The sequence below is a fragment of the Schistocerca serialis genome, chromosome 9 (assembly GCF_023864345.2).
Source record: "Schistocerca serialis cubense isolate TAMUIC-IGC-003099 chromosome 9, iqSchSeri2.2, whole genome shotgun sequence".
Taxonomy (NCBI): domain Eukaryota; kingdom Metazoa; phylum Arthropoda; class Insecta; order Orthoptera; family Acrididae; genus Schistocerca; species Schistocerca serialis.
The window spans coordinates 182545926-182563591 of NC_064646.1; the positions used below are offsets into that span (position 1 = coordinate 182545926).

The window sequence follows — 17666 nt, forward strand, 5'->3', positions numbered from 1 at the left end:
TGGAAACTTGAAAAGCATTTATATCTACCTTGCAAGAATATGTTCAGGAACGCAACGTAAAACATTCTTCTATGTTTTGTGATAATTTGGTGAAACTCATACACATTTCATAGCTATCATACTAGTCATTGCTGATGTATGATGTTATTTTTCGAAGTGGAAGCGTTTTTCCAAACTTCTGTGTAATTCACCAACTAATAAAATATTTTCAAACTAATATGCTAATCATTATCATATCAAATTCTCCATTGACCACCCTTAAATGATACATGCAATGACTACCCTTGCATGGGGCTATTAAAATTGTTTTGTAATAAAGGATTACTTGGAAAAGTGAATCTGAGATATGATATGCGCAAAGGAATGTATTGGTTATTCATCGATCTGCAGGACCGCACAAGATGTAAAGTGTTTACACTTAGCAGTAATGTTGCTAAAAATTATTTATTCTTTGCCTTTTGGTGATTATATTGTCATTGATTTTATCGTTACTGGGTTCTCGGACTGTAGTGTATTCGCATGTATGCAAAAACCCTTTTTCAGACCCTATACGCACAATTGTGTGGGTGCGGTTTATTTGCGTGACAGCATCATATTATTCCGCTATGCAGTTGAGTCCCAAGTCACACGAGTGTGCAGCAATCGCTATTTCGTATACAACTCGATTTATATCGGTATTTCGTTGCAGACGCGAGATATTGTGTCTTAATCTTTGGTAATTTGGGTCGGAAGCATGTCTGCCGAGGTAAATGTTTATTGTGGTTTATTTATTGCGTTTTGACATTTCGAAAAATGTGTTTGAGATTCCGAAAGGTGTACAGAAGTAAATAAAAATATGTCCGCCACAATTAATTGAATACTTTCATAGCTACAATGACTGTAACATCCATACGCACAATTGTGCGTGTTGGGACTATTTTACCGACTATGGTCGTTTTCGGTCGATGTTTGTGGCTACGATTCGGAACAGATTACGGAATAGATAAGTCATTTTACTGTTATATTTACACATTATTTTCACAGTTAGTTTGTTTGTTTCGTTTTAGGGCTTACCGGCGAGCAAATTCTAGCCATATTAGATGACTCTGAAGTGGAAGTCTTCAGTAGTGATGACGAATTGTTAGATACAGCTTGGACTCTTCCAACAATCAAACCTAGACTTGGAGAAAGCTCTGAATCATCTGACGAGGAGGAAAATAGTGACAATACTACCAGTTGCTCTAGAGGTTCAGGACATTTTTCAAAGTCAACATGGTAAAAAGAATTCTAAAAAAACGGTGGAAACACATCGTCGTTTGTCCACTTGGAGAAAAAGACCATTCACCTCCAAAATTTTAGCGCGCTCAGAGAGTGAGGTAGGACAGGAAATTAAAACTCCAATGAGCTTTTTCAGCGAGTACTACCCAGAAGATTTTTGTCAGTTAGCATCTGACTGCACTAACAGTTACTACTTTTCGAAGAAAGGGAAGTCGCTTCATACAAATCCTCAAGAGATAAAAAAGCTGTATGGCATGCATTTACTTATGGGATGCATTAGATATCCTCGTACACATACGAGGGCAGTTCAATAAGTAATGCAACACATTTTTTTCTGAAACAGGGGTTGTTTTATTCAGCATTGAAATACACCAGGTTATTCCCCAATCTTTTAGCTACACAACACTATTTTTCAACGTAATCTCCATTCAATGCTACGGCCTTACGCCACCTTGAAATGAGGGCCTGTATGCCTGCACAGTACCATTCCACTGGTCGATGTCGGAGCCAACGTCGTACTGCATCAATAACTTCTTCATCATCCGCGTAGTGCCTCCCACGGATTGCGTCCTTCATTGGGCCAAACATATGGAAATCCGACGGTGCGAGATCGGGGCTGTAGGGTGCATGAGGAAGAACAGTCCACTGAAGTTTTGTGAGTTCCTCTCGGGTGCGAAGACTTGTGTGAGGTCTTGCGTTGTCATGAAGAAGGAAAAGTTCGTTCAGATTTTTGTGCCTACGAACACGCTGAAGACGTTTCTTCAGTTTCTGAAGAGTAGCACAATACACTTCAGAGTTGATCGTTTGACCATGGGGAAGGACATCGAACAGAATAACCCCTTCAGCGTCCCAGAAGACTGTAACCATGACTTTACTGGCTGAGGGTATGGCTTTAAACTTTTTCTTGGTAGGGGAGTGGGTGTGGCGCCACTCCATTGATTGCCGTTTTGTTTCAGGTTCGAAGTGATGAACCCATGTTTCATCGCCTGTAACAATCTTTGACAAGAAATTGTCACCCTCAGCCACATGACGAGCAAGCAATTCCGCATAGATGGTTCTCCTTTGCTCTTTATGGTGTTCGGTTAAACAACGAGGGACCCAGCGGGAACAAACCTTTGAATATCCCAACTGGTGAACAATTGTGACAGCACTACCAACAGAGATGTCAAGTTGAGCACTGAGTTGTTTGATGGTGATCCGTCGATCATCTCGAACGAGTGTGTTCGCACACTCCACCATTGCAGGAGTCACAGCTGTGCACGGCCGGCCCGCACGCAGGACATCAGACAGTCTTGCTTGACCTTGCGGCGATGATGACACACGCTTTGCCCAACGACTCACCGTGCTTTTGTCCACTGCCAGATCACTGTAGAAATTCTGCAAGCGCCTATGGATATCTGAGATGCCCTGGTTTTCCGCCAAAAGAAACTCGATCACTGCCCGTTGTTTGCAACGCACATCCGTTACAGACGCCATTTTAACAGCTCCGTACAGCGCTGCCACCTGTCGGAAGTCAATGAAACTATACGAGACGAAGCGGGAATGTTTGAAAATATTCCACAAGAAATTTCCGGTTTTTTCAACCAACATTGGCCAAGAAAAAAAATGTGTTGCATTACTTATTGAACTGCCCTCGTATGTACTGACAGAAGTCATTGCTTATGCCAACTATTGCAGATTGTATGCCTAGAGACAACTTCTTCACTCTCAGTACAGCTGCATGTTGTGGACACTAACAACATTCCACGTGAATCAGAAACTAATAGATTGTGGAAAGTACAACCTGCAATTAATGTTGTATGCAGTGCTTCTTTGAGATTTCCATGCCCCTCTGAAAATGATTATTCCATTGATGAGCAAATGGTACCATTTACTGGATGCTGCACATTGTCTCAGTATGTTCCAAATAAACCGCGCCCTTTGGGAATTAAAAACGAAAGGTTTAGTACCTGATTTTGAATTTTATCAAGGTAAATAAACTCCTCTTCCAGATGTTGACCATGGTCTTGGACCATCTGTAATACTTCGCCTTGCTCAAACATTACCTCAAGGTGCAAGACTATATTTTGACAGATATTTTACAGCTTTGCCATTATTGCAACAGTTACTTGACATAGGGCTGGAAGGAACAGGAACCATAATGAAAAACATAGTGAAACCAGTTCACCTGACAGAAGAAAAAAGACTGAAGAGAGGAGATATGGAAGAATTCTGCAGGGACAATGATAAAATAGTCATTGTCCAGTGGAAAGATTCAAAAGCTGTTACCCTTGCCTCTACTTGTACAGGATGTGAACCTGTAAGCAATGTTGAGAGATGGAGTAAACCAGAAAAGAAGTACATCTTAGTGCCATGTCCTGCAGTCGTAGTGAAGTACAACCTGTGTATGGGAGGAGTGGACCTCTGCGATCAAATGATGGAGACCTGCAGGACTTTCTTGAAGACAAAAAAGCGGACATTATAAGTTTTGATTCATTTACTTCATTTGGCTTGCGTCAATTCCTGGTTACAGTACAAAGTTGAATGCGAAGCCAATAAAGTTCAAAAGAAAAACACTTTAGGTCTTCAGTCCAAACAAATTCGGGATTGCAGCCGATCGTCGTTCAATACTTCCGCACGATATTTTAAAATTCACTTTAGATCTTCTTGGATTCCGACAACTGATTGGGGAAGCGCTAATTTCTTTTTCTACAGGACACGAACATGAAAGTGAGTTCGATGAAGAGCCACCAAATAAAATGTACAAACCAGCAAACACACCATGTGATGAGAAGCGGCTAGACGGATATCATCACTGGCCAACTGTTGATGATTTGCCTTCAGCTCGTTGCTGCAGGCAAAAAAATTGCAAGAAGAGGACGAGAACAACATGTCTAAAGTGTAATATTTATTTGTGTTTGTCAAAAGACAGTAATTGCTTTCGTGAACATCACTGCAAGAAATGACATAAATATGTAAGATAATCCCGACCCACACAATCGTGTGGGTTCAAAATTTGTATCAAAATTAAAAAATAAAATTTTCCAAGCAATTGGTCCACGATTCAATATTTTTTTTAGTTACAAAAACGCATTTTCATTTCAAGTTTGGATGGGGGTCTGGAAGGGCTATACGTTCCAATATAATTAATTTATCCTGAACTGCAACATTTTTGGTGGGCACAACATGACCTCAAGCGCCAACTGACGTAATCCCAGGCGACAACCAACGTCAACTGATGTGATATCCATACTGTTCCTTTCTGAACATAAGGTCCAAACTAATCATACCGCGAGCTGTCCGTATACTACATCATCAATTCGTTTGAAACGTCAAGCACTAGTCTACCACGCGAGCCGCACCGCGCACTATCTGCATTTTGAGTGGCGGCAATTTTGGACCCAATACCATCTGTTGATGAGCCCTCAAATACTTTGATTAACCACGTCACAGTTAAACCATGGCTAACGGAACAAAGTATAGCTACATTGTCGCCCACTAAACAAAGTTATGGCTATTGAGATCAAAGATATTTAGAGCTTACCACCAATAATGATACACAGCTCTTAACAATGCCCTCATCACTCACCTGATGCAATCTGAGGCGAAGTGTCTTGAAAAGTTGCTGTGAACAAAGGAGTTGGGAGACCGCATTGCCACGGAGTTGCTCCACTGGAAATGAAACTTAGCAAGAAATACCGTTATCGAGGACATCCTGAGAAACATCTCATTGTCACATGCACAGATGCACAGAAAATTCTCACAGTATACCCACACACCTAGACACATTAGCACAAACTGCATAGCACAGATGTACTCGTCTCCTGCAGTAGCAACAGTTGGCTCACAATCAGATTCTGTTATTTCATTAATAGAGCTTAGATCGCGGAGCTTACTGTGTGGGTTGCTGCCATAAAAAACACGACATCCCTGTCGTCAACCTCATAACATCACTTACCGAGTAAATGCAGACAGTTGCCTTCTCGGAAATGTGCTGGTACCACAGGTGGTATAGGTCTCGAGTTAGAAATCTTGTCCTCCATGTGAAACGGGAAGTGTAGGAAGAAGTCAATAATGACAGCGAATGTCTTTCTGAACAGTAGCTGACCTCTATAAAAGGCTTCATTTCTTGGTAAATACTGGTGTGGACATGTCTGTATACCCATCCTTCCATCTGCCTTGCTGTAGTAATGATGACTGTTACCTCTTTACCGCCAATGGATGTATGATACAGACATGTGGTCACATGACATTCTCGCTGGACCTAGGTCTACGCCAAAAGTTTGAATGGCAGTCTATCATAGCAAATGTGAGACTCGGAGCTGACTTCCATCATTCTCGTCTCCTCAATACCGCCACCAGTCTAGCCAGTCAGAGACATGTAAGTTGTCTGGAGAATAACACTGTTCAGATGATCACAAGTAACTCTCTTTATGCAGAACTTCTTAAACAGTTCCTAGAGATAACAAGGCAACTACCTGCACTATCATCAGTATGCCATTCAGCAGTACGTTATATCCTAATGACACCAGGACTGACAATCCACACTCGACCGGACCGTTTGATACCAGAGAAGCTGAAAGTAGCCAAACAAGAATTCTCTTTCACGCTTATCGACCATCAAGCAGCAGCTGGACCTCAACACTACACAATGTTTCCAAAAAGACCAATGAATGGTGTCCGTGGACTGACTACTGACAGCTCAAAGACATGACAATCTCTGATCAATATCCAGATCCACATAATGCAGACTTCAGGTAAGGTTCAACATCTACAGCAAGCACGTCTTCTCCACCTTAGACTTGGTGCTAGCATACTAGTGATGCGACATACCTCTGCATCCACTTCTGCAACTGTGGAAGCTTTGCACGTTTTTCCACATCCACTACCACATCCTATTCCGCATTTTTGTATCGGAAGTTTATCGGAATATCCCAAGTGGTGAGATTGTCGATGCACGTTCTTATTGGTCCAACGCTCCGGATGCTGCGCAGATGGGAATTCGCTGGGGGGGGGGGGGGGGGAAGGGGGGGGAGGTGGACATGTAGCATGCTGACACATACCCATAGCGATTGTTGCTTTTATTGAATTATTACACAGTGACCTCTGCCCATTGTCGCGAAAGTATAGCGTTTTCTTGCTCGTCAGTCTACTTTGTATTGATGTATATTATTCCTATTTTGTACATTGTTTTTTAGTCAACTGTTTTGTGGTGTAACGTTAGTTAACAGTGCAGTAATAATACCAAAAACAAGTCTTGTTTGGAACTATTTCGTTGAGATTAATCATTTGAGTGTCAAATGCAAAATCTGTGGAAATGTATATTTGCAAAAGGATGCATGAAAAAAAATGGTTCAAATGGCTCTGAGCACTATGAGACTTAACTGCTGTGGTCATCAGTCCCCTAGAACTTAGAATTACTTAAACCTAACTAACCTAAGGACTTCGCACACATCCATGCCCAAGGCAGGATTTGAACCTGCGACCGTAGCAGTCGTGCAGTTCCAGACTGAAGCGCCTTGAACCGCTCGGCCACCACGGCTGACAAGGATCCATGACCTTGCATTGAAGGGTCGTCTTAAATCATTATATGTCGTGAAATTTGATGAGTTTGAGAAGTTAGATGAAACCATGAAACTTTCTGTGCAGGCAAAAAAAGAAGAGGTTAGTTAATATTTGTGTAATAATTCAATCAGTGCTAATAATACAGTTAGATTATTACAGGGCTTTTGCAGACTAATGAATGTTGCTCTTTCAAAGTACAGGTTCAAAGGTCGTAATTTTTTAATTCATATTTGTGGAAATTTGTACAATAAACTGGCAAGAAAAATAAAAAATGTACTTGAAGAGTTTGAAAAAATATCTTTCACAACTGATATATGGTCTGTTCTATGTTCTGGAACTTCATTACTTAGTTTGATTTATCATGGTATTTCAAAGGAACATCACAGGATGTCTATAATTTAAAGTATGAATCTATGATTGAGCATCATGTAGGTGACGTGGTATCGACAAAATTTGAAACGATTCTTCAAGAAAGGGGCATAAATCACCGAGCAGTGCATTATATTGTTCATGATTGTAGATCTAAATGATTAATGCATTGCAGTTGTCTGACTTTGATTATGTGAAACGTGAAATACATCTGATACAACATTGTAATCGAGTTAATATGGGATCAGTGGAGTGGCTCCTACAACTTACTGCTAAACTGAAAAAATTGCCACCCACTTCAATCATTCCTTGGCTTTACAAACTGTGCTGGCAAAAATTCAAGGGAAACACCTTAATCAAACTGCTTTATCTGTCATTCAAGATTGGCCAACACGGTAAGTATTGTTAAATACCTGTAAATTAATTTTAATTTTATGGTATATCTTTAATGTAAGTATTGTGTGTTCTGTTTTTATGAAGATCCTATCTATTAATTTATTTTTTTATTTCCAATTGGAATAAGACGTTCTATATTATGGATCTATCTTGAAAGCTCAAAGATTCACTTATTTTGTACTTATGTTCACATACAGTCACAATGAGCTCCGCTAAAGACTGGATAAATGTTCAAAAATGTGTAAAGTAATGAAATCACTCGTAGAAATTTATAGAAATGTAAGCAGTTCTCAAGCAAGCATTTCATCAGCCATACCACTAACTCAGGTTCTTGTGACCACTTTACAGCAAAAAGAAGGAAAAACTGATACTTCAGAACAATTCTAAAATTTTACAAGAAAATTATGTGATGAACTGAATTCAAGCACAATATTTCGAAAACTGACCAACAACTATAACTACACAATTGCAAAGTATTTAGATCCGTTATAAAAGTCAAAATTTTACAATGGTTTCGTAACAGAGCAACTACTTAAAGCGAGAGATCCAAACTCATCTCAGGATGACTGTATACCTACTAGCTATAAAAGATATCGATTTGAAATTGAAAATCAGCTTTCAACAAGTTGTGGCTTAATCACATAATCTCACTTAGAAACATCGATACAAACGTTAGAATTCGTGTAAAATATGAATGAAGATTAGCAAGAGCCAACTATGACTAACGAAAACGACAGTCTGCTTTTGATGCAACAACCAAACCCTTGGAGTACAAAAAGGAAAAAGGACTTCCTCTAAAGGATGATCCGCTAATTTGGTGTAAATCAAATGGGCACAAGTACCACTATCTGATCCCCCTGGCTCGCCAGTATTTGTCAGCTCCTCCCATTAGTTTAGCCAGTGATCAATTATTCAGTGAAGCTGGCCTCATATATGAAGAACATCGAAGTAGATTGCGGGGTGAAAAAGTGGCAAAATTACTTTTCGTTAAATATAATCTGCCACTGATAATAAAAATAGTGTTTAACGCATAACTGTTACTTTTTCCTTAATATATACGCTTCCACTTCCGCTAATCTCGGTTTCTGACATGTTCTGCTTCTGCATCAGTTATCAAACATCCGCCCCATCACTATTGTATACTACCAAGTACCTGTAGCTGAAACCACTCTCATCACTCCATTTGGCCTCTTCGAATGTACAAGAATGCCATTCAGGTTATGCAGTGCTGCACAGTCATTTCACCATTTTATGGACCAGGTGACATGAGGTCTCGATTTTTGCTACATATAAACCGACAATGAACATCTGTGTCAGATATTTATATGCCTTTGTTCGCATGGACTATGAGTAATACTCCCTCGAAACGTGTCTTTGGAGCTTCAGGAGTCCACTTCTTGGACTTCACGATCAATGACTACAGAATTCAGTCGCCAGAAGAGATAGTGGATGCCTTAGACAACTACACACAACCTGTGATTGTTCACAAATTATGATGCTTTCTTTGTACCACCAACTTCTACTGTTGTTCCATGCATAATCATGCATTGTTGGCTGTTCTACTGAATTACCTTCTGTGTGACTCACCTAGGACATGTGATAGACTGCTGTGGAGAAACGAATCTGGGACAGCTCTAACAACGTGAAGACTGCTATTGCTGAGGCTGCTCTCCTAGCAGACACTGCCCCAAAAGCGCCACTTGCCTTAATGAGTGGCTCATAAGCGACAGCATGAGGTACCACACTGCAACAACAAATAGGTCAACGTTGGCAACCCTTTGGTTTCTACAGCAAAAAGCTGTCTCCATCACAAAAGAGCTGGTCTACATACCATTGTGAGCTGTACGAAGTGTACTTCAATTACGATATTCAGGCACATGCTCAAAGGTTGACACTTTATTCTCATCATGGACCAAAAACCATATAATCCATATCGTTCACATCAAAGGAGAAGTTAATATACCAGCAGGAGCTCTCTCTTGTACTGAAGTGATTTCAAGTGCAGTCGACTACAGGGCACTAGCCTGGGTGCAACAATCAAACGACGAGCTTCGAGTTTAATTGGCACGACCATCCAGTCTCCATCTTCATCATATCCAAATGTCACCAACAAATGTGGTGCTGCAATGTGACGTCTCGACGTCGAAGCCATGAACCTTTGTGACCGATGGTTTTCGAAAACACGCAATCACGTCTCCACACGCCCTCTCTTATCCTGGGTCTACATTACAGCAGACTTGATGGAAAAACTTTTGTGTGGGCTAACATCAACAGAGATGGGGTAAGGCATTTGTTCATAGACATGGAGTGCTACCACTAATGGCTTCATAACAGCAAGATTACCAATATTTGTGATCATGTGACCAGGACACCACATCAGATACCATCTCTAACATTGATAGCGCTTGTGGGGGGGGGGGGGGGTGGAGTGAATGTAGTGGTCACGCAATGTAAAGTGTTTACACTTAGCAGTTTTATCGCTGACACTGCTTTATTATTCGTCTTTTGATAATTGTTCTGAAGTTGATTTTCTCATTACCAAATTCTCAGATTGTAGTGTACATGCAAGTATGCAATTAAATGTTGCAATATAGTTAATTTATCCCAAACTGCAACAGGTGAATTAAAAACGTAAACTATGCACTGGGTGGCTGGTTCATGAAGCTCTGTCAACAATTGAATGGAGAATGTTGTCAAACCATCAGAAAATGATATCACATGTTCAATATGCAGTCACAATATCGAAAATATTTTGAAAGTCATACTGTTCATTAATATTTCTAGTATTGTCAATACACCAATATGCGCTCTCAGACAGTCAATAATTGACAGTTTGACGTCACGTGAGCTTGGGATGATGTTAAGGGGCAGTTCGAGAACATTTTTCCACACAAATGACTTATCATCTGGTGACCCTCCCCTCCCTCCCTTTACCCTTGTAAACTTTCACCTGTTTGCACAGCCAATTTCGATACAAAAATATACAAATCTTACTCAGAGACCTCCTCATGCTCACTTCACCTTGATGAGACAAGCCACCACTACTAATTGTGATAAGTATTCAACAGTAATATAATGGCTGTGGCGCCTCTGGTGCCCCTCTCAACTATGTGCCCAAGTGGTGGCTTGTGTTAGTTGTGCCTTAAACTGGCCCTTATGGCGCTGTTTGTTGAAGGTCAATTCACATTGGCCAAATTGTCACGTCGAAAATAGTCCACAATGCATTTCAAATGGCGGCTTTCACACAGGTCGTCGCCTGACTGTCACATTACAGCAAATTGGAAATTTTGAAAGTTGTTGTAATGTCTTATGGGACCAAACTACTGAGGTCATCGGTCCCTAAAATTCCACACTACTTAATCAAACTTAAAGTTACATATGCTAAGGACGACATGCACACCCATGCCCGAGGATGTACTCGAACCTCCGACAAAGGGAGCCGCATGGACTGTGAAAAGACGCCTTCAGACCAGAATTGTGTGAATCATAAAATAAGCGATTTTTGAGTTGATGCTTGAATGAGGTTAGTTAACAGAGAAAACTCATACAGTTGTTTATGCGGAAATGAGGTAGAAAAAATTGAGACCGCACAACTGCGATTAATTTCGTGTGTAATATACAACATGACTAGCATATTTGTAAAGAAGAGGAAACCACTGACGTCTTTGAAAAAAATGCGTTATTTTCGTGCATCTGAACTGGTAGGAACATCTAGCACAATTAAATGTACAGTAGTTGTTTCGTAAAACATTCACACGTTTCCAAACAACATTTTTATGCAAGAACACTGAGAAATGCACATCACAGTTGGTTACATTCACACAATATTGGATAGCAGCACCAACGAAACTCATTCTGAATAGACCTCCACTTCCAAATGCTTATTATTGAAAAGATACACTAAGTACTCGGATCACAGGTAGATCGATACACATAAATAAAAATAATACACTCTTCTTTAATTGTTTTCACCCAATTCTTCTGTAAAAATATTACACTAACTGAACGCAGTTTGTTATACACAATTCTTTTTAAATACTCATTGTGGCTGGGTACACTAATCTTGATGCTTTTCTGCAATACTGTTGTTTCGAGCATGTTCCTGAAAATAACTTCATATTCCGGGACAGTTCAAAATATAGCATTCCAGGTACTCCTTCCACATGCTAAAACTATGTAACTTCAATAACAAGATTCCTTTATGGCTATATAACATACATTTATAGCTATTATTTTATGGTAAACATGGGTGGGCTTCTGTGGATAACACTAATAATTTAGAAACACAACAGCTATGTTCCATAGCTGGGGTATCATCAACGTTTTTTAAAAAAGAAAAAATGCTGACTTTTCTCTTAATATTACTGTGTTAAACTTAGACTGAATAATCGCAAATATTTCCCACGCTTCAGTGGATAATGGTAGGTGGGAGACAATGTTGTTGCTCTGAAGTATTAATAGGCCTGTAATCCTAATATTTTCACTACAGTCCAAAAAGTTGTTCTGACACTGCGGTGGTGTTTACAGAAAGGAGCATTCCCAATAGGAAGCAGAGTGAAACAATATTTTCTACTGTTGACATAATGTAGCTGAGTGAAATTGGGACACTACCGTTTTATCAAAACATTTTCCAGCACGAAAGATCGACTTTGTTTCCAAAACAGAAAACTCTGTAAATACAAATAGTAGACATAACTGATGTGTTACTCGATATGGTTAAGTCTATTGTGGCACTGTCTGCTAAAGGAAACGAAACAGTCCTTTCCACTAATGCAGCAATTGTCACACACGTCAGATAAACAAGATTATTTTCGCGCCTATCGTCTTTTTAATCATAAATAACATGAATAGATTAAGAAATGAGACACTTAAAGTAGTAAAGGAGTTTTGCTATTTGGGGAGCAAAGTAACATGATGGTCGAAGTAGAGAGGATATAAAATGTAGACTGGCAATGGCAAGAAAAGCGTTTCTGAAGAAGAGAAATTTGTCAACATCGAGTATAGATTTAAGTGTCAGGAAGTCGTTTCTCAAAGTATTTGTATGGAGTGTAGCCATGTATGGAAGTGAAACATGGACGATAAATACTTTGGAAAAGAAGAGAATAGAAGCTTTCGAAATGTGGTGCTACAGAAGAGTGCTGAAGATTAGATGGGTAGATCACATAACTAATGAGGAGGTATTGAATAGGATTGGGGAGAAGAGGAGTTTGTGGCACAACTTGACAAGAAGAAGGGATCGGTTGGTAGGATATGTTCTGAGGCATCAAGGGATCACCAATTTAGTATTGGAGGGCAGCGTGGAGGGTAAAAATCGTAGAGGGAGACCAAGAGATGAATACACTAAACAGATTCAGAAGGATGTAGGATGCAGTACGTATTGGGAGATGAAGAAGCTTGCACAGGATAGAGTAGCATGGAGAGCTGCATCAAACCAGTCTCAGGACTGAAGACCACAACAACAACAACAACAACATGACGGCATTCACGACCTACTGAAATCAAATGCATATTAATACAAAAAACACTATTATTTAACAAAACAAAGAAATAGTCTCACTGACCCTTCATATGCGCCAGTGTCTCAGATACAAGATTGAAAAGACGAAGTATGGTTTCCATTGTTAGGCGAAATCGGGATATAAATTCTGTATCTATGTTATCTCACGTCCTTCTCCTTTGTCTTTCTTATTCTCATGAACAGTTCAACCAAAATCTTGTCACCGCTGTCCGCATCTGTCACTATTTCTGCGAACTTAAAAATTTATTCCCCGGTTAAAATAGTAAGCTAGCCAGTAATACCTCTCAGGATTGTCATTCAAATCAATTTCAATTATGACTATGTTGTCAGTTTGTTAGAGGCTGAATAGACCAACTATTTCACAAAGCAGACCGTATTTTACAGTTGCTTTTATATTATGTCCCATATTTCATTGTACACAACTTGGAAATTACGTTCCACGTATGGGGCGCCACTGACTTGTAGCCTGTGCTACCTTACCTAGACATAAAATTTACGAGTTTCTTTCTCAGGAAAAAAAAATCGTGCATATGTTGTAGTCCTCTGTCGATCTGTGTGAAGTTACTTACGGATGGAAACTGTTGCATAGTTTTCCCATACTTCATTCGGAAATCTAGAATGATCTGGTCGAACAACCCTGATCCTTTAACTAATTTTACGATAGATCGTTACACCGTTATACATGCAAGTACCCTGCAACCTTAAATGTTTTGCATTAATGTATTCATTGAACGAGATCGCAGAAGTTTTCGTGTTTTCTTCTATACTCTTGAACTCGTCTACAGTATCTACCAGTCTCAAAGTATCCTCAAACGAATAATTTTGCGATCTGGAACGATTATCGTTCACAATATAAATGCTATTTTTGCAGGCACCGATTATTTAAATACGAAGTAATGTACGCGAAAATATCGAGTGCGCTCTTAAGTTGTTGTCAACTTAATTGAACATGAACGCTATTCAGCAAATAACTAACCGGCGAATAAAATGATGTCGTGCAAACTCTAAGTTTCTTCATGGATAGCATATTTCTCAGTTAGCTATCCCAGGCTTTAACCGGAGATTGTACAACTGACCCTAAACGGCTAGAAATCGTCGGTTAAGTAATCCTGAGTTTATTCTCTAGTGAAGAGTTATTCCGGATTCGCACAACGCGTTTCTCTCGCTATTCCTAGAATAGAGCTTAACCGGCTGTTAACCAGAGATCATACAACCAACCCGAATGTTTGAGATCAGCGATGTCATACCATCCTTACGCGATTTCCAAGGATATTAAAGATTCTAAATTGTTTTTCGACCATAGATATGATCGAGGAAATTGCTTGATATATCTTTGCTTACTTAAGCATCGCTGCTGTGTTGTTAGTTGTAATCTACGTCAAATGATTCTGGGTGTACTTGTTCGAAAGAAATATGTTTCATTAACATACCTTTAGAAACTTAATTTTTTGAACGTGTGCTTTTTATCGTTTAGAGATTGAAAGACACCTTCGTGTTCCGCAGATTTATAGTGAAAGTCAATTTCGTGTGATAAACTGCAAAATATCAAGATGCCAGAAAACGAGTACGGCTCGATAAAAACTGAGGAGGAGGCGCAGATTCCACCTGATAGATCCCAAAGGCTAACGAATGAAGATTTTAGGAAACTTCTCATGACACCAAGGTCGTCTGTTCCATCGTCACTGCCTACTGCTCCATCAAGGGATGCTGTACCACCAACTCCAGATGCTGAAGGTGAAGATAGAGCGGAGAGACGGCGTAAAAAGAAAAGCTTTTATGCAAAGCTCAAAAAGCAAGAAGATGATAAAATGGCCGAACTGGCGAAAAAGTACAGAGACAGGGCTGGCGAAAGGCGTGATGGTGCCAATCCAGATTATCAGGCAGAAGACCCACTCTCAACAGCTAGTGGGTATAGAGCTGTTGCTCCTGATCTTAAATCTGGAATGGATGCTGCAGAACGACGAAGGCAGATGATTCAGGAATCCAAATTCTTGGGAGGTGATATGGAACATACCCATCTTGTGAAAGGCTTGGATTATGCTCTTCTTCAAAAGGTTCGTTCTGAGATCCAAGCGAAAGAACAAGAACAAGAGGAAGAAATGGAGAAGCTTGTAAAAACAAAAAAAGAACGCAAAGACGAGGAAGAAGAGATGCAGTTCAAGACGAGGCTTGGGCGGAATATATACAGAGCTGTTTTTAAGATGAGACCAGCTGAACGCAATGAGCTATTTGTACCTGGGCGCATGGCGTATGTTGTAGACTTGGAAGACGAATTAGCTGAAAGTGATATCCCAACTACTTTGATACGTAGTCGACAGGACGTTCCTGCTCTTGAATCAACTGCCACACTTACCACAAATGACATTGTCATCAATAAGTTGGCTCAAATATTGTCATATCTGCGTGCTGGTGGTCGACATGGAAGGAAAGGAAAGAAGAAAGGCGCTGCAGCTGCTGGAAAGAAACTAGCACAGCCACAGGATGACAGTATATATGGAGAAATTGGAGACTATATTCCAACTGGGCGTCGCCAAGATGGAAGGACAGTCCGATCTGGTCCATACTTTGAGAAGCCCGGCGAAGGAGATGGTGATGATGTGCTAGATGATCGCCCAACAGTTGAAGAACACCGAGAGCCTGAACCACCTCCACCACAAGCAGCTACAGCTCCTGCCCCTCAAGCAAGACGACAAGAACCTAGTCGTGCCCAGCAATTGCTTACTCGTTTGGCAGCTGAGCCGGAGGGCTATGCAGAATGCTACCCCGGACTTGAAGAGATGCAGGATGCTATTGATGATTCAGATGATGAAGTTGATTATACTAAAATGGATCTCGGCAATAAAAAGGGTCCAATTGGACGATGGGATTTTGATACACAAGAAGAATATTCTGATTATATGAACAGGTATGAAGTATTAAGCAATTGTTATTTCCTGGTGCAATCAAATTTATATTTTTATATTGTGTTGTTGTAATATAAAAATATAAATGTGACTGATTCAGGAATTAAAAATTGTTTTGACAAATCCAGAAATTATGACGTTTCCCTATGATTGAAGCGTCACATTTTGTTACATTGTGTGCAGCCTTCTATATGGTTAGTGTGTTTCTTTCGAGCTAAGTATAACCTTTAGCTTTTATTCTTTAGTCGTGGCTTATGTGCTATTTGTTTTAGCTTACTTGGAAATGATGTTTAGAGTGACATTCATAATTTAATTGAAATTTACTATCTCTTTTTTAGGCGTACTGTTAAATCTTAACGGTGTATTAGTTCCGATACTCACTGAGTGAAGTATAGATAGATATACCTTATCATCGTCAGTCTTCCTGATGTACTGAGCTGATTTGTGCCCTTCGGGCTGAACTAGAAATGGTGTACTTCGAATTAGACAGGTTGAAGATGGAAAGAGACAATGATAGCTGGGAACAGGTAACAAGTTGTAGTCAGAAGGAGAAAAACTTCATAAATCACTTTACAGATGCCAGTGAGCAATCAGTTTGATCTGCTACCTGAAGCAGAAGAGCCTTAAACAGTTTTTGAGCAAAGTAGGGTGCAGCAGACTCTTAGTAACAAATGTAATGCTAGGTTGGGAGTAAAGTCAAGCAGAAAGAAAAGAGTCCTGCTGTTAGGTAGCAGTCGTGGGAGAGGTGTAGGCCAGTTGCTACAGGATAGGCTAGGAGTCGAGTACCATGTCACAAGCAGTGTGAAACCTACTGCTAAGCTTAGCCAGGTTACAGAAAACCTAGGGGCCTTGTGCAAAGATTTTGATAGTTAGGACCTTGTTCTTATATTAGGAGGTACAGGAAACAGCCTGGCTAGCAATTCGAACTACATTATTAGGTGTAACCTGGGTGTAATAGGAGCAGCAAAAGCTCACCTCCTGTGGGGTTTGTGGATGTTTTGCAGCGCCATGACCAGCCCTGGCTTAATACGGCTGTCAAACGTGTTAACAGAGTGCTGGGGGGATTACTGTTGGCAGAAACTATATCTCATATCTGTGCTGTGCCTGTTGATGCAATAGGGAGGTGGGGTTACACTAGTTATGGCTTGCATCTGAATAGGAGCGGGAAGGATAGATTAGTTGATCTTCTTGCAGAAAATGTGAGGGGGGGCACACAAGACAAAATACCTGTGATTACTGGAGTCAGAGGGACACATTTTTTAGGTTAAAAAAGTCAGGTTATGGACAGAGAGTATTGAAAGAGATTGAAACAGAACATTGCCATAATGTCTACAGCAGTATCCATAGAAATAAAATTTGTCTGTTTCACCCGAACATCAGAGTATTGAAAAATAAGATAGATGAGCTTCTTGTATGCCTAGAAAATGGGGTAAATTCTGAAGGTATAGAAGTTGTGTGTCTCTCTGTACACCATGTAACTGCAGGGTTGGAGAAGTTAAATTTAAGGGTTTACAGATTAGCATCTTATTCATGTAAAGTCTACATAGAAAAAGGAGGAGTTGCTACTTATATAAAAACTGGACACGAAGTCAAAAATATTGAAACAAATAGTTTTTGTGTAGATCAGATCCTTGATGCATGTGCCTGTGAGTTGCTACTGCAATATACTTCTGTAGTAA

At 40.1% G+C, this 17666-nt stretch overlaps 1 protein-coding gene across 1 annotated transcript in view; it reads left to right on the forward strand.

The window, feature by feature from the left end:
* The first annotated feature begins 14434 nt into the window (after window positions 1–14434).
* LOC126419032 (protein Red) overlaps window positions 14435–17666 on the forward strand; it is a 33133-nt gene continuing 29901 nt past the window's right edge. Inside the window, exon 1 of the mRNA XM_050086092.1 lies at window positions 14435–15989. Coding sequence (XP_049942049.1) covers window positions 14635–15989 — 1355 coding nt within the window. The 5' untranslated portion in view covers window positions 14435–14634. The remainder of the gene's footprint in view (window positions 15990–17666) is intronic.